The sequence below is a fragment of the Parasteatoda tepidariorum genome, chromosome 3, assembly GCF_982258835.1.
Source record: "Parasteatoda tepidariorum strain Cologne lab strain chromosome 3, Ptep-v5.0, whole genome shotgun sequence".
Taxonomy (NCBI): domain Eukaryota; kingdom Metazoa; phylum Arthropoda; class Arachnida; order Araneae; family Theridiidae; genus Parasteatoda; species Parasteatoda tepidariorum.
The window spans coordinates 71,303,493-71,326,196 of NC_141757.1; the positions used below are offsets into that span (position 1 = coordinate 71,303,493).

Below are 22,704 nucleotides of genomic sequence, written 5' to 3' on the forward strand. Positions count from 1 at the left end.
AGAAATCATGCAAGTAAAAATGTCGAATATGAGTTTGTGGATAAAGTTGCTATAGTATCCGAGTTAAAGTATTAGAATAAGTTTAGTGATATAATCGGAAACCAGATATGTATTAATATAATTTAAAATGTTGCGATCATTTAATCGATTAATTTTTAATTTTGATGTTACAATTTGCTTGTGATAAATAACAAATATCCCTGGTGTTTATTTTTTAAGATCGAATCATAATTCTAGTTTAGAGATATTTATAGAATAGTAAATGTAGTAGACAAAAGTAATAATTAAAATGAAGTTAGTTTCTAGTGAAGGTGAATTTAGTTCATTCAAATTGCAAAATTCAAATTTTTAGATCTAAATTGAATTTACATAGCAAGCAACCATATTTGTTTAAACAATGGATTAAATGTCAACATATTTTTTTAAAGTGGCGGAATTTAATTAGCTTCAAAACGGTGTAACTATCCTTAAAAAAATTGTAAAAAAAGAAAAAGAAACATTTGTCTTTGTAATTGAAAGAAAAAAAGTAATAAAAATAAAACTCTTAACATTAAAATTTTTAAAACAAGTTATCAAATAAATTTAAATTTTTTTTTAACAAACTTTATTTTATTTATAGAAAAATTTCAGATTTATTTTTTAATGAATAATTACTTTAAATGAATAATTAAATTAAATGAATTACTTTTATATGACTATATAGTAAAATTTTATAAATTTAAATATTTGGGTTATTATTAAATCCCAAAATAATTAAATCAAAATAATAAACAATTCAAGATATAATTAGAAAAAGTGCATGTTAAATAAAATGATAAAACATTTGTGTAAATAAAGCCGCTTTAGAGTTAAAAAGAAATATTTCTAAAATTTTTCTAAGAAGCGAGAAAAAGAATACGAGAAAAAGAAAAATAAGAGTTGTCGAGCGAGTTTCTTCAGATATCTTTTGGAAGGCACTCGCGGGTTGCAAGAGACAGTGGTCAGTCAATTAGTTTCGAGTTACTTAACACCCCTTACCCACCAAAAAAGTAGGGGAGACAGTGAAACGGGTTTTCAATTTGACAGCTTTGAATTATTACCCTCGCGGAGGGAGGCTGGAGGTGCACTATATTTTTGTTTCCACACTTACTGTAGGCTAGAACGGGAAAGAGCGGGCCTCTATATTTTGGTGGCCAAGAAATAAACAGACCGTCATATTCATCTTCTGAAACAAATTGTTGAGTTTAAACCGTGTAATCCATGCAACACGTTGTAATATTTATATTTGAAGGCGAGCGTTACAAACAGCAACTCGTAAAACTTTCTTTTACGTAGAATTTTCTTTTTCGAACGCAGCAAAAAACAAATATCAAGTGGTTAATTTCTGAGAATTGAAATTTATTAAATGATTTAACTTGTAATTCGTGCATAATTTGATATCAAATTGTATAGCGAGTAAAATGCATGACAGTTATTTAACGTTTTTTTCCAAATTATATATTTCTTTTCTTAACTGTGATTGTACAGTTTTGGAAAATAAAACGAACCTTCTAGAAAGAGCAGAAACCCCCGTAGCCTTTGTTGTCGGAGTTGGTGAAATTTTCTTTTAGAATTAGTAATTATTTAGTTAATATTTGTGGAAGATTCCGGTAATATAAGAAAAAAAAAGCTCGGCTACACTCTTTCTGTTTTACTCTATATTTATACATCTATTCTAATAATTTGGTAAGTTAAGTTGTAAGAAACAAAAAATGCTTATTAATTTGTAAGATCTTGTGAAAGGATAATAAAAGATCACTGCCTTTACTAATAATATAACCACTGAGCATTTTTAATGAAACTTTTCTGTCAGTATTAAAATATTATTGATCTTTAATTTTTTTCAATATTAATTTAATGACAGAACAAATTTTATTTCTCATTAGAATTGCAGAACAAATTTTACAATATGTCGCACTAAAAGCAGGGTGAGTACAAAAACCACTAAGAAACAGTAAACAAATGTAAATTTTATTCTTCATCAGACTTAAATCAAGGCCCCCTAGGATTGGGTACTGTTCCTTTAAGCTTTTATTTGCGGATGAAATCTAATTTTTCTATAATTATCTAGATTTCTTTCTTAGGTGGGCAGAAATCGTGATCCTTTTGAATTGATGAGATTTATTTGATTCAGGGTTGGCAAGATTTTGCCGCAGGTGGAAAAAACCATGGTAAATACCGGTAAAAACCGTCCTGGCAAAAACAGGTTTTTGCCAAGCAAATTGGCAAAAACCTATATTTTCCAAGGTGAGAGGACAAAAACACATTTTTGGTACAAAATTATTCCCAAAATTGAAATATATACTATAAATATAAATAATTACAAAAAAAAAACAAAATTATTATTCCATAATGTAATAATGTATCATTTCAGTAGTTTAAAACATTATTGATTGGAAAATTTGTATTCTCTTTTTTCCAGTGAAATGAACTTATTTTAAATTAATAAAACTATAATTTAAAGCATAAAATATCTATCAAGATGTGTAGTTAATTATTGCACAAATAATAATTTTTTATAATATAATAATATTATACAAATAATAATATTATACAAATAATAATATTTATTTATTTGTAAAAAAACATTTATTTAAGGATTCTAAAATGAAAAGAGGTAAAAAACTTTCAATGTTTTAAAAATTATTGCCTTTATATTATTAATTATTAATCTGTTAAAAATAATTTTTTCATGTAATGTATCAAAATTATTATTCCTTATGATTGATTTAAATTTGTTTCAAGTATTTTGTAATAATATTTAACCAGCAATTTAGTTAATTTGGTTTTTGCCGGTTTTTACCAGTTTTTGCCGGTTTTTACCAGGTTTTTGCCACTGTCCTGGCAAAAACCCCTTTTTGCCGGCAAAAACTCCAACCCTGATTTGATTCATATCAAATTTCTTTTATGTTTAACTGATAACATCTGATAAAATGAATTAATAATGATGCATAGTATTATTTAAAAGCATTTATACTTATAAATAAAATGTTTAAAATTATTATTTAATTTTTAATTAACCAATCACATAATAAAATCGGTTATTTTTGCTCAAGCTAAATACCTTAAAATTTCAAAGACATGAGAGGAATATGGCATCTAGATATACAGTGAAGAGTAAATTGGTTTAATAACAGAATACGTTAATGAAAAAAAAAGTAAAACTCCTTAAAGGTGCATTTTTCATTGGATGTTTTTAAAAAGTGCTTAATTTTCGAAAAGATTTTTTGCTTCTTTACCGTGCCTTTTTTGGTTATGTATTATGCAAAAGCGTGCTTTTCACATTGTTCCATTCAACGATTTCACAATCCATCTCGGCTTACCTTCAGTCGGTAGCGTATGAAAGCGCTAATCATTTTTCTATGTTTGATGAAATACTTGCGAGTGCGCCTATTAATGTGGATTCTTGCTCTCTCATGTACAACTATGCTGCATTTTACAAGATATTGTCAATTTCAGGCTTCATATATCACACTCTGATATTGAACCGAAAAATCTCTTGAGTATTTTATAATAGCTAATATAATAAATGAAAAACTAGGAGTTCTTAGTCAGAATCTAGTTATTTTATAATGATCATGTAAATGTTTTGAAAATTATTTTGTTTATGTATATAGTGCTTGAAAATATTTTATGAGTGCTTAAAAAGCATTTAAAAGTTGCTTATTTTTTGTTAAAGGATTTGACTACAGAGGATTGATCATGATTTTTCCGTTCTCATTGAAGAATTTTAAATAATTGACTTTACATAGAATTTCAGATATATAATTTTTAAAAAATCGCGAAAGTTTAGAAGATGATTAGTTCTTTCTTATGTTCTTTCTTTAATTTTTTTTAAACATCATATTAGTAAAATATTACTGTGAGTGGAGACTTAATTACAGTTTAAGGTGAGAGGTGAACCAATTAATAAGTGCGATGCTTTGCGGCACGTGAAGTTCAAATCCTAGAAGTCTCTTTTTTACACTCAGCTTGCACCGATATTATTGTTAATCCATTCGGTCTTTCCATCGTTCATTCAAGAAAATTTGCTATGAATTTTCTTTTTTTTTTAAAAAAAAAGGAAAAACTTTTTATGCACTTATTTACTTTTATATATTTATTACTCTTAATTACTTTCAATGTGACGATTTTATTGTTTTTTTTTAACCTTTCAACAATTATTGCTGGTAAAGTCTTGAATACCAGCTAATTTAGGCTTTAATTGCTAGTGCTACCAATTTCCTCGGGATTTTTAAAATTTCGGTTATTTATCAGTTATTATTATCTACATTTTAAATTAAATTTAATCACATTTTCCACACTCTCAATTTACGCAGATAATATTGTAAATCCACATAGTGTTTCAATTGTGTTTTTGGCAATTATTGGTATTGATTATCACATGGCAATTATAGCTATTGATTTCCACATAGTTTATAAAATCCGATGTTATTAATACAATATTTTTACAGCAACCGAATCGTGAATGAAACACTCGGTCGTCAATTTTTATTTCGGTAGTTTATGCTAAGGATTTCAAGATTTTTTTTTTAATGATTCACAAAATGCAAAAAAGGAAGTAATTAGTGCGTTTTTGTCTCAAAAAAATGGGAGAATATCGATCATAATAAATTTTTACAAAAATACATATTCAATTAAAAATTACATATCTACAGTTTTTCCATTTTAGACACAGCACTTTGTTATTTCAAATCAGTAACATATATGTTTGCAATTATTTAAAGTATCTTGCAGAAAAACATTAGTGCTAGATAGTTTTGTCACAGAAAACCTGAAAAAATTCTGCCTCAGGGATTAAAATATTGATAAAACGAATTATTATTAAATGACGAATGTCTCAAAAACTATTAACTAAAGTACATTAAAAAATTGAAGGTATTCCAAGCGCACTTCAAAAGCTCATTGTCGTGATACCTGCCCTGTAGTTTTATTATTTTAGATATTTTATTTATATTTTAAATTTATTAATATTTAGAGATTAAATTTTATTTCTTTCTGTGTTCAGTTATTTTAATTTTTGTTATTTATTCATAGCATAGTAATTAGAAATAAATTCTATTAAATATATTTAAATTTTTATTGCAGATTTCTAGATAAGACCATGGCAGAAGATTTTGATGTGGAAGCTATGTTAGAAGCACCATACAGAAAAGAGGTATATTATAATTCTAAATTACTTGAAATTTCAGTTTTCTATAATATTTACTATTTAAAGTTTAATTTTTCAAAATTTAAACATCTTAAAAATAATATTCTTGCTCTGTCTTGTAGAATGAACTGATTGATCCCTGTTCCAATGGATTACTTAGCCAAGGTAGTATGAAATGCCAAGGCTATTGAAGCTAAGCTTTTGGTTGTATCTGATACAACCAGCTTTCTCTTCAAGTTATGGTGTTTCTGTTAGTCAGATATTTGTCAATATTTTTTATCCTAAAAAGCTATTACAGCTTTACAAACGTCGTTAAATAATTTGTAAACAATAAACATAAAGTTAACTTTTATGACTTATTAGCTTATGCATAATTATCAAAACATAAGTCAGGTTTTATAAATTTTATTATTAATTTCCTCTGCATTGTATGGCTTAATAAATTAAATGTTTGAATTTATTAATGGTTTTTACTAAAATTGCTATCAATATTTATGGTCAATTTTACACTATCTTTCAAAACATATGAGGCTGATTAAAAAGTTAATGCTCTGTTGACTTGAAAAGTTAATGCTTTTAAATGTTAAAGACCCTTTTTTATGTAGTATTGCTTCTTATAAAATTAACGTCTTTAATGAGGAATTGTTAGGACTTTCTCTAGTATTAAACCTACAGTAATCAAAAATATTTAATGAAAATTGTATTTTAATTTAATTACTTCTACTCAAAAGTTAAAATACAGTATTGTAGTAAGTACCCATTATATTTAAATCCAATATTGTTTATATGTCGTTAAAATTATGCCAAATAATGCTTAAATGAACGAAATTATTAAATTCTTTTTTCTTTATAACAAAATAGATATTTTTTATAAAAAATTCTATGAATATTTTTTACCCTTGTAAAGCAAAATTAATTATATCTAGATTAGTGTAGTAAATTATAATGTTTCCATGGCTGCCAGCTCTTCTTAAACTATTTTCCCAATTTCTTCTAATTATTTGTGTATTTTTAAAAAGTCCTTAACATTGGCTTTCTAAAGAATATGTATTAAAGTAGATTTTTTCCATGCCTATCTTATTTATTCAGGGTTGCCTCTCCACGTGGAAAATGCAGGGAATTTTGTTTCTTATTTTTATCTTTTAAAAAATGGTGACCACTCAAAGCACAATTTGTGGCATATTTAAGGATGTTATTTCAGCTATATCTGTTTTCTCAAGTTTCTCTGGTAATTAAATTTAGTATAGTTAGTACAATGTAGCTCACTCAAAAGCACAGTGATAGTGTGTTTCCTCTTAATATATCGCATATAATATCTTCAGGGAAAAACACAGAATTTTTTTTTTCCAGGTTAGAGTGGCAACCCCGTTATTGTTAAAATTTAATAAATAGTAATTTGTTTTACTAAATTATTAGAGAAAGATAATAAGTAAATAAAGTCTTCATTTATTGTCAGTTTGGTGCCTATCTTAATGAAAAGAGATCTATATTTTTCTGTTTCAAAATCGATCCAACTTTTTACTATATAAAATAGTCAAATTAATTCAAAAGTATGACTTAAGATAGCATGAACACTAAAAAGAGTTACAAGCATTAAAAGAAACTGTCAGAAGCTAATGTCACTTTAAGGCACTTCCTATTAATTATTATGCATCAGTTGATTACCATTAGCAACTTGGGGAGACGAATTATTGAAGGGCAGCTATAAAGTTGTGCTGTTCTTCAGAGGTTGAATGGTTCGATTGTAGTACATTTGTTGTGAATTAAAATTTTCGACTTATCGGTATAATGTAGATTTTGCATTTTATTTTTCATCAATGTATTTTTTTTTTTTTTTTCCCTACAAAAATTTACTACATTTTATTCCCCTCTGTTGTGTTTTTCAATTACGTATTTCGATATTTCCTCATGATATGTTTTGTCTTCTTATGTATAGCTTAATTTATTAAGATTGAATGAAAGTTTTTATTTGAGAACAATGTACCATTATTTATAATACTACATTTTAAGAATTAATTTATGGGAATTCGTTGTAAGTTGGTAATAAGTGTAAAGTATAATTCGTTTTTAGAGGGGTGCAGAATGAACAAAAAAAATATTTGAGAAGAATCTCTGTGAGTTAGAAGAAAATAATTAGATAACTCTACAAATGCAGTTTAGTAGCTTTTAGTTCACAATATAGCAAACAAATAGGCAATTACATTGTGAGCAATTTAATTTTTTTTCTTTTTAAAGAAGTAAATTTTATAAAGGTATTAGTTTTCATTTTATTGAAATCAATCATACAGAACTTGCATTTAAATAATCAGATTTATCCTCGCTTAAAGTCGACGACGTAAGTGTTGGAAATTTTTTTAAATCATTGGCATTTATTTAAATACACATCAACGGAATTAAAAATTTAATACAATTTTACAAACAAATTTGTAAAATTTATTTGCAGAAAATATTTAAGTCTTCTGCACCCCTATATTATGGCAAGTTATATATTTTTATTATGGTTAGAAATATTTCAAGATATTTGGTTTCTTTAAAATCATGTAAGCAAAACATAATTAGTTCATAAGATATAAATTTAAACCTTGTCTCCTTTTTGATATTATAACATTTTGATTTGTAGATTTAATTTTAAAAATTAAGTTAACTCCTGTTAAATAATATCAAAAAGGATCAGTCATATTGTTTTTTCTTTTCAATTTTCACTAACAAAAGTTTTTAAGGATGGTGGTCAAAAAGCAAATTTATTGGTTTCTTTTTTATAGATAAATTCTGGAATCTTGTTCGAAATCTTCATACAACCTGATTATAAAGAGCTATTAAAACCAAAAGGTTTGTTTAAATAAAAACAGAACATTAATGCTATTTTTTTGAGGAATTTTCGATATTTGTGCATATTTTTCTAGGTATCTACTCCACGTCTGGTTTGGTTACAGGAATATCAAGACAAACCTGCAAAATTTCAATGCATCAGCTGCTTCATTTTCCCAATGCATTCATTTACTTATATCAATCATTAATTGGCATCCAAGCATATTTAAAGTTCATAAGTTTACTTTTAGTTTAAAAATTACAGAAATATTTTATCATAATTCTACTCATAACTCTCTGTTGTGATTCAAATTTCATTATTCATTTTGTGAAAAATAATCCTTCACAAATAAAATATTTTGCATTCAGGTCTTAAATTTTTTGACTTGATGTTACAAGTTATTTGTAAAAGCAGTCGTAATAATGGAAATTTATTAAGATTTTTGTTTTAATGTCATACTTGCTTATTTTACATAAATGTTCAATGTTTTTATAGGATGATTCGGAACGATACAATGGAGGTCATTCAGCTGATAAAGAAAATAGAAGGTAATATTTAATTGTACTCTGAAGCATCTCTAATGCATGTACCTATTTCTTTAATTTTTGGCATAAAATTTTATATGTTAATTTTCAAAAATTAATTGTCTATTTGCTTAGATAGGACAATGTGTATTCAGTCAAACTTCACATTATGGACACTCCTACAAAACAGTATTTCTATGTCATTGCAATTTTTCTATAAAACGATTAACAGCATTACACTTTTTTTTAACTAAAAAATGTTGCTATTTTGCCGCCAAATATTCGGTATTCGGCGCGTATACCTTTCCCATAAGCGGAACATTTTTTAGTCACAAGAGTGTCAGTTAATCCGAGGTTTCACTGTATATTATTTTAAAAGATTGATATAGATTTTCTTTTGATATTTCAGCGAGGGTTTCAGTTTTTCAATCATTATTAATTTCCGGCTAGTTATATAACCATTTTTAAGAACTAAAGACGCGCTTTCAGGCAACCCTATTTGTATGAAAGAGATAAGACAAATATTAATGATAATTGTAATATTAAGTGTTAAATAATAGAATAATTTTAAATAAAAATTGACTTGAAAAAATCTTTTAATTTTTTTTTTTTATCAATCTAATATATTAGAATATAGTTAATTGTGTCTAGAAGTAGTATGCAAAATTTTAGTTAGACTGTAGCATTAGTTTTGCAGAAATTGTAACTACAGTCTTTAAATAGTTTATAATAGAGTTTAGAAAACTTCTTTCGCGCCATGCTGACCGAGTTTAATAGGAGGGACTTCCAAACTCTGTCTCTTAATGTTTTGATTGTGTTACTTAAAACTTAGGATAAATATTCAAATATTCTTGATCTATTATACCGTTAAAGAAAGTTGGCAAAAATCGTGATTTTTTTTAATTAAATATTTTAAAAAAAATATTTTTTTAAAATTTTAATGTGTATTTATAATATATTTTTGAATCCAATTTTTTAAAAACAAAAATTTACAGTTACCAATTGAAATTCTGATAAATACTTATTTAATAATTTTTGAAAGTATTTGTATTTAAATAAACATAAAACTAAAAAGATGTAATTAAAATATGTTTACAAAATTAAGAATTTTACTTACAGCTTATGTTAGCTTTTAGTTTCATGAAACTTTTATCCTGATTTTGTACTTTTGTGAAAAATCCTTGAGTCATAATTTGCATCTCATTTTAAATTTTGAATCATAATTTGCATCATTTCTCTTAATAAAACCCATAATAATAATGATATTGAACTTTAAAAAAAAAAAAGCTTGTGAGTATATTTACAAAATATTTCAATATGTATCAATGATTTTCTTAAAAAAATCAAGTAAGTTAAAATTAAGATAACCCTTGTATCAGACAAATAAGAAAAAAAAGGTATTTTTGTAAATTTATAACTCATTTAGTTGGAATTGCTAAATAATTTAAAATTTAGTTCTTTAATGCTTCTGTAAGAAGCCTATATTATACCATTTTGTAATTTATATTATATAGCTAAATTATAAATATAATTAATAATAAAATTGATTTTTTCCCTAGGAGTAGTGTTAAGAAGAAGAAAAGGAGCAGAAGTAGGAGTAGAGCCAGAGATAGTAAACGTAGTAGGAGTCGAGATAGGCGAAGCCGTAGTCGAGACCGCAGGAGTAGAAGTCGTGACCGTCGGAGGAGGGATAGAAGCAGGAGCAGAGATCGCAGAAGAAGAAGTTATAGCCGAGGTCGAAGAGACAGGCGTCGAACAAGGTAAATTAATTCATTAACATATCAAATTCTACTTCTCATTTAAGTTTTTTTTTTTTTTTTTTGCTGAAATGATGTAGTTTAATATTTTTTGCTATTCAAAAAAAAAAAATTTAATGTCATGCTTGCACTTATAAGGAATGTTTTTATAGTACTTTCCTAATCAATTAAGCAAGTATAATAAGTGATTTCTTTAAATTCCAAATCCATAATTAAGGCAATATGTTTCAGGGATTCCGGTAGACTTCGGTAACCACAATTTCTTTGAACACAGAACTTACCTGGCGTGGCATATCCTCTTTTGGACTTTGTGCCACTAAACCCTACATTCAATCCAGTCCAATCCAGAACTTTATTTCTGCATCCCTTTTTACTAAAAGCTGATCCCTGTTTAAAATATGAATTCTCAACCTCTTTATTCATATATTAATAATCCTATTCCTAATGATTATATCTATTGATAAAGAAAAAACAAAGAATTTCAATTGAAGAAAAAGTATTTTTTTGAGCTATCCAGGCCAGGACTGAGCAAACAACACCAATATGATAGAAACACAGCCATGTGATTTGATGCTCAGAATTATTCTAATTTTTCTGTCAGTATATATATATATATATATATATATATATATATATATATATATATATATATATATATATATCTTTTTTTCTGTAAATAATTTATATTGTTGTTATACTGTGCATATTATGTTTTAATTTTGCCTACATAAATCTGCTGGTGCTGTTTCTCTTCTGCTCTAAAAACATTTCAAGTTCCCTTTATAATATTTTCGTATTTGGTGCATAGTAATACAGTAGGGAACCGATTATCCGGAACGATCGGGACCATCGCTATTCCGGATAACTGATTTTTCCGGTTTTCTGAATCGCTACAAAAAGCCGTTTTTTTTATTGTTAAACCCAACTAAAAAAAGTAATATTTGGAAATAATCTTAAAAAGAAGAAAAAACGAAGTAATACACTAATGATTATTTCCAAAATGATAGTAAGGTAAACATCTTTCCAAAAAGAAAGAAAAATCCTAAAATCTTATAAGGAAAAAAAAAAAAATTTTTTTTTAATGGTAGGAAAATTTATCGAATTACGTTCCGGTTTTCTGATTTCCGGATAACGGGTTCTGTACTGTACATAAATGGAATTGTTGGTATTTGTTGTGCTTTGATAAAAGTTAAATACATATGCTATTTCGTGGTGTTCTTTATACTTACAATTATGTATTTAAGGAATAAAAGCATAATTAAAGATTTAAATAAATTTTATTTATTTTTTAGAAGTCGCAGCAGAGATAGACGAATCAGTAGGGACAGAAGATCTAGATCTCCACGTCGAGATCGTCGCAGGTATGTATTGAACTTAGATTAATGAGATAAGAGAACAATTTAAAACATTTTATTTTTATAATTTTTCATTTGCATAAATTAGATTATAGTGTCTATAGTCCACCTAAAAAGCTGATATATTGTAAAGATTAAATGTGAAACAGCATTTCATTTCATCAAAATATCTCATATCTCTATACTCTGCAAAATAGGTTTTCTTTTCTTTTTTCTGAACTAAAAACTTTTCTTAAAATTTTTTCATTCATAACTTTTTTTATTTAAATTGATTGAATATATATTTTACGTGTATGTAATGTAGGTTTTCATAGCAGCTCCTGTTTTTGTATGACTAGAAAAAATACAGTTGCAGATATTGTCATAATTTTATTTAAGTAAATAGCTTTGGAAGATAAAAGCATTTAATAGTTATGACCATCCACATGCTTTTGACAACATATTTAATTAATTTGTTTAAATGCTTTTTGAACATTAAAATGTCATTGTCTTAACAATAAAGAGGTTGCAGAGCTTAATTCTCTTAGTATGCTTTCCCTAATGCAAGCATTTTAACAATTTTAATTAAAAACTTTGAATTACATTTTCTTTTTAGCAGTTTATGAAAAACAATTTTCAAGCTAATTCGTATATAATATTTGTTTTTGATAATTTACTGTGATTTTCTATTTTTTCCCCCCATGGTTGTTACGCATATGCGATGCAAACACAAATATCTCTCTCTATACATATATTTATATAATGAAAAAATAAAGATAAATGCAAAGGAAAGAAAATGTTGGGACACATTAAAAAAAGAAATGTATCTTTCATTTCAGTACTTTTACTGAAAGTTATTAAAGGGAAAATTTTTTCTTTGATATATTGTCGTATATTTCTTAATTCTATTAAAAATATATTTTTATATAATTCTTAAAATATTTTTATACATTAACAGTTTGTGCCTGAAAGCAATTATAGAAATAATAATTATGGATTATTGATTATTATAAATCAATAGTTATAGAATAATTTACCAATGATCTATAAAATATCGTTGTAAGATCACAATAGTTTATGTTATTTGTTGTCAATCTAAAACGATATTAAAGCTGCCCAATATCACTTCTCACTTTTATTTGCAAGTAATGGGTTCAGTTTCAATGATACTTGTTTTATTCTCCCTTAGTGATAATGTGCAGTATGTATGAAAATTTTTCCTTTTTAGTATTGGTAAATGTTTTTTGTTTAGTTTTTAAAGACAGCTCATTCGAAAATTTAGTTTCAATTCTTTTGCGACTTATAACTGATTCAGCTACTGATTATTTTTCTTGCCATTAAATTTTTATTTTTTATGCATATCTTTAAAAAAGATATTAATAAAATTATTTTTATCAAGAACCCGATTTTGATTAAGAAATATTAGAAGTCCTGGATCCCAAGGACATTTACCTAAGTCTAGTGGAATCACTGTATACTGTTTCAGAAAGTCATGCTAACTTCTATAAACCTCTGATTAATGTAGAAAAATATTTGAAAACTAATTAATTAATTTTCTTTTGATCTTTTAACTTGATTATGTTTACTTAGAATAGAATATTAATATTTAGACATAATTGAATTATTAGCATTTCTTTAATCTCTAGTTTTTAATATTACAGGCACAGAACTAGGTCCCGCACACGATCACCCAGGTAGTGTATTTTTCTTATACCTAAGCATTTAAACTGAATTTTGAAACAGTAAACTGAAAGAAAGTCTTCCAACCAAAGCTAAGAAGTTATTATTTTTAATACCCAGTGAAGGTTTCCCCCCCCCCCTTCATTATGAAGCCTAACATATACTTTGCATTTGCTTTTACAGTGTCTCATATATCTCTTAGGAAAACTTTTTTAATTTATGTTTATGTTTTCTTTCAAAATTTTACAAGTTAGACTTTTATTCATTGCTTTCCAGAGTAAGATTAAATAATAATAAATTATTTGTGCACACAATCCATAAGTATCTTTTCTTAAAAATACTAGAATTTTAGCATTTTACTGAAACACCATCTCCCCTGTAAATTTTTAGAAAATGTCCACAAAATTTAATAATTTCCTCGGGTATATTCCTAAAATTTAGATGCACAGTAGATTAAAGTAACAATAAATATAATATTAAACATTAAGTAATTAAAAAGAAACTTATTTTATGTTTTTAATCAGTGATAAAGACAAAAATCACTGTAAGACTATATTTTCATCTATGGGTTCTGAAAAATATCTAAAATATTAGTGTTCAGATACTGATGAAGAAAATCGAATTTTTCAGTTCTTAAATACTGGAAGACACCTTTGCTGTTATAATTATTCTATCTATTAAAATTTACTCTATTACTAAGAATTTTTTTAGTTAGCTGGCTAATTAACAAAATGGTTTTCTATTTTTTCAGTTTTTTGTTTGTCTAATTGCTGTATATTTACTTTCTTTATTTTTTTAGCAGTGCTGAAGAAATTTAAATTTTATTTAAAAATTATTAAATAACATTTTAATAAATAACATTTTCCCCTCTCATTCAATTTTGAATTTTCTAGGAAGAGCTAATGTTATATTTTTATGTAGCATGTTAGTGTCAATTTTTTTTTTTTTTTAACTTTCACAAATTTTAAATTTTTGTTACATTAAAGAAGAAAAAAAAGAACTTCCCATGATAAGATATTTCTATGTACTCAAATCAATATTAAAGTTTTGTCCCAAATTGTTATTTTCTAATATAGCATTTTATAAAATTCTTATTTTAGTTAATTATTAGTATGATGAATTATTTTATTTATAAATGTATAATTTAGTTCCTTTTTAACTGTAATGCGTGTTAGTTTTTCACTACCTTGTTGCTTGCTTGCCTTCATTTTTTAAGCATGCTCAAAGTTAAAACATTTCTTTTTTTTTATTTTGGTTAGGAGGCATTCTCCCCGAAGAAGTCCTTTAGGGTAAGTGCCCATCAGTCATATTGTGAATTAAGATAATACAATTATTTTAATAACTGATGTCTAATGTCAAAATATTTTATTTAGGTCTGGTACTCAGTTTTTTGACAGCCTTCATCATAATAAGTAAGTTACTATTAAATGCTATTTTTTATATATGTGCTGAAAAAGTTTTAAAATTAACTTCTGAATAATTATTTCAATATTTATCTTTTAGTTTGCCTAATGATGATCTTAGTCCAGAAGACAGAGATTTACGTACAATATTCTGCATGCGTCTTTCTCAGAGAGTGCGTGCTAGAGATTTAGAAGAGTTTTTTTCATCTGTTGGACCAGTAAGTTATAATTTGAAATAAACTATTCATAATACATTTGGTTAGTTATTTTCATACATAAATTTAACACAGAATATTTAGATCACTTTTTCGTATCTTTCTGTAGGACTCTGTCATCAGTGAATAATGTCCTAACTGGGTATAGAAAGGTTGAAATTTGTGTTTATTAGAACCAGATTTAAATTGTTGATAATTTTTGACTTGGTAATTTGATTTAATATATATGTGTACCTTTATGATCGGTAATTTTTTTTTTCCATTTCAGATTTTGTTGTGAGGAGATAAGGCGCAAGTTTATTCTTACAGAAATTAAATTTTCGCTTTTAAGGATATCCCTCATTATGCTAGCATATATTGTAAACCAGATGTTCCAGATATTGCACTATGTCAAATTTAGTTAATTTGTTACTAAATTTCTTTCAACTAATTGTTGAGTGATTAAATATCTAATATTTTCAAGTAATATAGATTGGTGCTTTATTGCTGTAGGTCATTGAAAAATACTCATAATAATTTCTAAAACATAACAGTGATTGTGATAAGCAGTGTTTCTGTTTTTTATTTTTATAAATGCCTTTAACAAAAATATAGTCAAGAATTTTATTAAAATGTTCTTGGAAAATTCAGGATTTTTATTTATCAAGAGAATTGAAAAGGAACCATAAAATAGTTAATAGTAATATTTATTTTTCTACTTTTGATATCTTACCTTTATATTTGCTGGGTAAATGTAAAAACTATTTTATTGGTTGCAGTCTGTGAAAGTCAGAGAAATTTATTTTGTATATCTTATTAAAAAAATTTAAAGTGTGAAAACAAAGTAGTTTTTTAAAGCATTTTGCTTTTCTTCAATGCTAAGTTTTTAAAATTCCTAGTTGTTTCCTTGTATAAAAATAGTTCTAACAGCCTTTAAACAAAGCAACAAAAACTTTTACCAATCATTATCTCGTTGATCAGTTCATAATAAAAAACATTCTAAGTTGCACATGAAATTTTTCAAATAGTTTTTTTTCTTGTCTTTTAATTTTTGAACACATTTTGTTACTTAATTTGTGTGTATTTCTATAATATATACTAAGTAAAATCATATATACCAGTATATTTGAAAGTAAGAATTTTTTTTTTCTTTAGTTCCATTATTTAAATATAAATCATTTGAAAATATGATTTAATGAGGAAATAACCATTAATCTTGACTCTGCCATTGAACTTCGTTTATACTCAATTTTCCATGCAATGTTGATTAAAATTTATGTTACTTTTTTTTCCCTTTAAAAAAACATACTTTGCCTATGGAAAATAATGCATCAAGTTACTTCACTTTTTTCTTTTTTTTACTGTAATCAATTGTAAATTGTCTCTAAATCAACTCATCTTTTTCTTTAAAAAAAAACTGTTAATATTTTCTTTATTTCTATTAAAAGCGCTACATAGTCTTACAGAATAAAAAAGAGAACACCTTAATAATTTTTTTCAAATTTTTATGTAATAAGTTGTCATCTTAATAGTTGAAAGGGGCTAACCGTAAGCAGACTAATTTGCATATATATTGTGATGTTTAAAATTACAAAATCTGGCTCCTACTTTCTTTTTTCAATGGATTTAGATTTTTTTTTTTTCCATCAAAATAAATAGGATTGCCAGTCTGATAAATTCTTCCCCCAATAGCTTGGTCCAAAAAGTGGTGGAACATTTGCATCCGTAAATGTTAGTTTCACTTTTTGCATATTTTTGTGTTTTCGGATGATAAACTTTTTGCACAAAATTGTAAAACTCTTTCATCCAATGATGATTCTGAATAAATAATATATTATTAATTTACTATATGCGTAATTAGCATAAGGCAAAGTTTAAGCTGTCTACAGCATCTTAGGCCATTAAAATATGACCATTAGATAATTAGTTATTATGATATTCATTTTTTAATTGTTAAACTTCCAAAATATATATAAACTAAAGTGGTTCTTACCTAAAAATTATTTTTAAATTGTTATCTAGTTAACTTCTTATTTGTAATTTATTGCTCTTAGTTTATTTAATAATTTTTTGAACAATAAAATAAAAACTAAAGTGTAACTTGCATTTTTCATACATGTTTTAATACACAATCATTATTTTAGGTTCGAGATGTCAAAATTATCATGGATAATAAAACAAGACGTTCAAAAGGTATTGCTTATGTTGAATTTGTCAGTGTGGATTCTGTTCCTCTTGTAAGTATTAAATAATACAGATCGAAATGCATTATTTAATTATGACTTATTTTATTCATTCAATTTTTCTCTCTTAATCTAGGCTCTTGCTCTTAATGATACTGAACTTATGGGCTATAAAATTCATGTCCAATTATCTCAAGCTGAAAAAAACAGAGTTGCTGCTAGTTCTAGCTCCATAATGAAAGGAACTCCGGGGCCAATGAGGCTGTACGTTGGGTCCCTTCATTTCAATATTACTGAAGAAATGTTAAGAGGAATATTTGAACCTTTCGGAAAGGTACTTTCCCCCTTCATTATTCTTAAATTATTGTTTGTATGATCGTTTCACAAAGATTTAGTAAAAAAAAATTTTAGCTTTCTTTCTTTTCATGTCAAGTGTGTTTTTATTTTTTCAGATTGAAAGAATTGAATTGATAAAGGACACAGAAACCGGTAGATCTAAAGGCTATGGCTTTATTAGTGTAAGTATTGCTTTTCTGAAGAGAAGATATTTATTTATTATTTTAAAATTTCATTGTTAGCCAGGAAAAAAGTTACAAATGCAAAATTATTATTTTCGAAATATCTAATACAGGCCTGTATATATCTGATTAACCAAAAAAAAGTGCAATACTGTTTTATACTAAGCATATATAAAGCACTGCATTAAAAGGGCGTATGATTTCAATTGTTTTTTTAATAACCCTGTTTTTTGTGTATAGTATTGCTGTGTAAGTAAAAGTTTTAACAAAAGATAACAAAGCTGGATTCTTGATATTCTAGACATTCAGTTTTTTGCTTTACAGTGCAAAGGCATTTCAGAGTAAAAGTTTCTCATTCGTATGTTAGTATTGATACAAAAATATTGAGTCAGTAGCAGTAGAAGTAACACCTATAGTGTGTTGGCTAAATTAAAGTTGGCAGTATGAGTCATTCCTCATAAAGATATGACCTGTGAAAATACGTGTAACAAAAATAACTTAATTCTGTTATAAAAAATGCTTGGAAGAATTTGTAGACTTAGAAAACAAAGCAAAAATATTTTCTGCAAATTTTTTATACAACTTTCTTTAAAAAAAAATGCTGAACTCGTCACTTAATATGTTTTTTTTTAAAAAAAAGAAGAAAAAAATTGAATAAGTTATTATTTTGTAATTTTTGAATTAAAAAAGGTACCTAAATTCAATTTGAAGAATGTGTGAATTTATTATTTTTAAATACTCCATGATTTTGTTTACTGTGATCACAAAAGTGTCGGACATTTTTATTATGGCCATATAAGTTAAATTTCGCTTCTATCTGTAAGAGATTTTAAATAGTAAAAAGAAATTATAATTTCTTTTGTTCATTAAATGAGTTTTTTTTTTATTATTATTATTACTTGAAAATTTCACTCTTTCATACCCCACATGAAATAAATTTTTTGCTTACACCCCAAAATATGAAAAAAATAATGAAGTCGGAATGCTCAATTCATCATATGTGGTTGAAGCAAAATTCCTCGATTTATGAAATGCTTAATGAATACTTATAGTAGCATTCATCAAATTATTATAATTTTAAAGTTAAAAGATTTTCAAGTTATGTAGAAAATAGTTCGATTTCATAAATCTTATTTCATACTGTAGAACATCTTTACTGTAATTTTTATTTTAAAGACAATAACTGTACCAATAATTTTTTTCAGTTTTATGATTCTGAAGATGCTAAAAAAGCTTTGGAGCAATTAAATGGATTTGAATTGGCTGGTAGACCAATGAAAGTAGGACATGTAACTGAACGAAATGATATTACTCAAGGTCCATCATTTTTAGATAGTGATGAACTTGACCGTACAGGCATTGACTTGGGAGCAACTGGTCGGCTTCAACTTATGGCTAAACTGGCAGAAGGTAATTATGAACTAGTATATAAAAAATGTGCCTTAAATCTAGACTTAGCCTTTTCTTCTTATAGGCCACTTTTGTGTTGGTAAAATTTTCAAAAACTGCATATTTATGAATGTATATTTTAATAGTAAGTCAGAAATATTGATTTCAACAATTTACATTTTGAACAGCATTTTACTATTTGTAAGTTTAGGTTTAGTTTGCTTAAAAGTTCTTAAGCACTGATTATGTAAACTATATTATTTATTTTTATAGTTTCTTCTAGTTTTGACTAGAGACACAAAATGACAAAAAAATTAGATAACAAATTCAGATTTTAAATATTCGGTTAATTTTCAATTTTTTCCTTTCAACTTAGTTCAAAATGTAATGCTTATCAATTTATAAAATGTGTCTGAAATCAAATTTTTTTTTTAAGAAACTCAAAATATGTTTTCCCCTCATTGTTTTAATCTATGTATATTGAAATAATTGTAGGGTAAAGGATTTCTATAATTAGAAGCTGAAAATGAAAATAATGTTTGATCAAAGTTTAAACTGCTCTCATGGCTCGTATTTTCCAGATGTTGGCTGCTTTACTTGATTCAATTAAAAATGATTAAGGATGTGCTTTCTACAATTAGATATTTAAATATAAATGTATGACTTAGTCTCCCCATTTTGTAATGAAAATCTGAATTTATTTCATGGTGATTGGTAGTTGTGTTTTTATATTACCTTACAAGTTACTCACCTGTGATCAAATAAACAAAAATTTCTGAAATGTATAAGCTATTTTTTTTCTGTGGTATTCTTTACATTAATATTATACTCTCTTATTATCTCTAACTTTATTATTATACTCTATTCTATACATTATTTTATTAAAATACTAATTCATTACTTTTGCTACCACTGAGAAAAATATTTTCTAATACTGTGGAAATTCCATAGCAGTTGAAGGGTATGTCTGTTAGATTATGAACAAAGTTTTCCTTTTTTTAAACTTTACTTTCTTTACAGGCACAGACTTAAATATACCAGCAGCAGCTGTGTCTGCCCTGCAGATGTCTCAAGGAATTGTTGCTCCTCAACAACAAGTTGCAGCTCCAGCTATTGCTACTCAGTGCTTTTTATTATCTAACATGTTTGATCCAGCCACGTAAGTATATATTTTTAATGCTCTAACTGAAACACAATCAATTTCAATTGTTCAAACCTCTTAAAAAATGTTTTTGCAATTAAAACTATAACATTTTGCTCAGAACAAAGCTGAAAGTTAACCCATTGAAGAAAGTTTACTTTATATATGAAAAGTGTATATTTTGTAATTATGTATTTAGTATTTTTAAGAACATAAATATCTAATAATATATTTGATGATTGAGGTGAAATGAACACTAATAATATTAAAAAGGATCTAAAGAAAGCCTAGTTTTCTATCAAGAAAAATCGGCAGCATATATTGCCCCCCCCCCTCCCACATAAAGTAAACTACTGAAATTGGGCAATATTTGTAATTTAAAATAATATGGCTTTAGTTGTATCTGCAATCTTGATAATCTTGATCTGCAAGTGATAATTTGCAATAAGATTTTTTTAAATAGGAAATTATACATTCTAATTTGTTCTGTTTGTTTGGGAGATGGATTATTAAATGCAGTTTAGGAGTTAAATTCTTCAGATAATTGAGGAAAAATTATTTTTTGAATGTTGCATTTCTCTTTTTAAGGAAATGTTAATTGTTAACTTATCAGCTAAATGTAATGGTTTAAATTATTTTCAGCGAAACAAACCCTACTTGGGATGAAGAAATACGAAATGATGTTATCGAGGAATGTAAAAAGCATGGCGGGGCTATGCATGTGTATGTAGATAAAATGTCTCCACAGGGAAATGTGTATGTTAAGTGCCCTACGATTGCTGCAGCTGTTGCATCTGTTACCGCATTGCATGGACGATGGTTTGCTGGTAAGTTTCACAATGTACATAATATAAAAACATATTTTCTTTAGCTTGTAGTTTGTCTTGCTTGAAATTGTGATATAGTTTACAAAAAGGAACAGGAAAATTTTATTCACCCTTTCTTACTATTCATAACTTAATCATAAGTATTCAGATATCACTGATTTTATTAAAATAATACACAGTCACATTAATGTGACCTTTTCAGAGCTGCAATATGTGCAGTTGCAGTACCACTCACTGGATAAATAATTTACTTCTGACAAAAATGTTTAACTTCAATATTCAGTGTTGTTAAATTTCAAAATTATTTTAATTTTTTTAATCAATCGAAATACATCACTTCATAACCTAAATAATAGTTAAATTATAATTTTGAATAATTTTTTTCTTACATAATTATGGTAATTTTTATTTTAAAAAATAAAATGGTTCACTTAACTATTGAATATATTTAAAATTGTTTTTATGGTGGCCAATATAATTGAGAAAACGAGTTCTTTGTCAGTAACTATAGTTATTTTATCATGATCATGTTAAGTCTTTGAAGATTATTTTGCATTTTGTTAATGTTAATGTTTTGTAATGAAGAACTTTTAACAGTAGGAAGAAAAAAATTTTGTTAGTGTTCGTATCCTAATAATGTTATTTTTTAAAGTGCTTAAAAATATTTTTTTAGTTCTTATTTTTTGTTGAAAAATTTAGCTATGCGCCCTGTGATGACAATGTTTTCCCAATTCCTTCAGGCACCCGTTATCAGAGATGCCAACTGCTCCGGACACTGCAAATTAATTTTAAAAGCGGTAAATAACTTCAAAGTAAGCTTTGCAAATATTTGACTATTTTTGCTTGCTTTTTAAAAGGTATAGCTTGGCATAAGTACTATAAAGTGGTGAATTATATAAGCCTATGAATTATTTAGAAATAGTGGTGGATAGAAATCTACTAAATTGAATTTATTAAATCAAGAATCACAATTGGTGAACTACCACTTTAAAATATATATTTGCTGTCCGGAGCAAGTTGGCATCTCTGCGTTATACACGCTCTACTGCCACCGGCATTTTGCGGTGGTGGTTTCATAAATGTGACTGGACTGTAATTCAAAGAACTCTTTATGACCAATGAACATTTTAATTTCTATTTTTGTTACAAAATTTTCTCCATTTTATTAAACATCTTTCTTTCTTTTTTTTGGAAAGAGATTCTAAATGCTGAACCTATAAAATAAATAAAAATGTATCCTTAATTAATTGTATGAGTAAGATAAATATATATATGTATATTGAAATTATATATGTTACTTACTTGTATATTTTAATTTCAACAGGTCGAGTCATTACAGCTGCTTATGTCCCTGTTGTAAATTATCATAGTCTTTTCCCAGACTCCATTGTTGCTCCAATTTTGGGATAAACTTATGAAGTCTTACTTGGTGTACAGAAATTTGTTTATGTTAAATGACTTTTTCTTGAACTTCATATGTAAATATCATTTTGTGCTTTTGTATATTATCTATCAACCAAATATGTAATAAAAACAATTAACTTAGTTTGTGTTTAGTGTTGAAGTTAATTACACAAGGTTATCTATTTTTATTACAATGCAAAAAGAAAAAATTAAGTGAATAACACCAAATTCACATGATTGGGCTTAATCATGTGGTTGTGCTTAGAGTATTATGCTGAATCATGGCATCAACCAATGCCACTATTCACTGATGTTGTTTACAGGTATTCAATTGCAGAGCTAACTATGCTTTAGACATTTTGTGCAATAGA

The 22,704-nt window shown here is 26.4% G+C and overlaps 2 protein-coding genes across 5 annotated transcripts in view; one reads left to right on the forward strand and one right to left on the reverse strand.

The window, feature by feature from the left end:
- Ddx1 (ATP-dependent RNA helicase Ddx1) overlaps positions 1-1,451 on the reverse strand; it is a 47,300-nt gene extending 45,849 nt beyond the window's left edge. The window contains exon 1 of the mRNA XM_087159512.1: positions 1,186-1,451. The gene's annotated coding sequence lies outside the window, so the exon portion shown is untranslated. The remainder of the gene's footprint in view (positions 1-1,185) is intronic.
- Positions 1,452-1,494: 43 nt separating this feature from the next.
- On the forward strand, positions 1,495-22,474 carry Caper (RNA-binding protein 39-like protein Caper). 4 transcript variants are annotated; one of them, XM_071181086.2, is made up of 17 exons: positions 1,523-1,704; positions 5,107-5,176; positions 5,293-5,335; positions 8,475-8,527; positions 10,063-10,263; positions 11,553-11,621; positions 13,256-13,288; positions 14,534-14,563; positions 14,648-14,686; positions 14,778-14,895; positions 17,016-17,108; positions 17,191-17,388; positions 17,507-17,572; positions 18,778-18,982; positions 19,982-20,120; positions 20,745-20,929; positions 22,254-22,474. In XM_071181086.2, the coding sequence occupies exons 3-17, from the start codon at positions 5,318-5,320 to the stop codon at positions 22,337-22,339; spliced, it is 1,533 nt and encodes a 510-aa protein (XP_071037187.2). In that variant the 5' UTR covers positions 1,523-1,704; positions 5,107-5,176; positions 5,293-5,317; the 3' UTR covers positions 22,340-22,474. The 4 variants fall into 4 exon arrangements, with proteins under 4 accessions (XP_071037184.2, XP_071037185.1, XP_071037187.2 ...); XM_071181087.2 differs by having other exon boundaries at positions 1,539-1,704; positions 14,537-14,563; XM_071181083.2 differs by lacking the exon at positions 5,293-5,335 and having other exon boundaries at positions 1,495-1,704.
- Positions 22,475-22,704: the final 230 nt, after the last annotated feature.

What these genes read in the sequence shown, in the direction of transcription:
- Caper (XM_071181083.2), top strand. Translation starts at nt 5,123, where the DNA reads ATGGCAGAAGATTTTGATGTGGAAGCTATGTTAGAAGCACCATACAGA. An exon ending in CCCCGAAGAAGTCCTTTAGG is followed by an intron (nt 14,564 to 14,647) that starts GTAAGTGCCCAT and finishes TATTTTATTTAG; the next exon opens with GTCTGGTACTCAGTTTTTTG. An exon ending in AAGGCTATGGCTTTATTAGT is followed by an intron (nt 17,573 to 18,777) that starts GTAAGTATTGCT and finishes AATTTTTTTCAG; the next exon opens with TTTTATGATTCTGAAGATGC.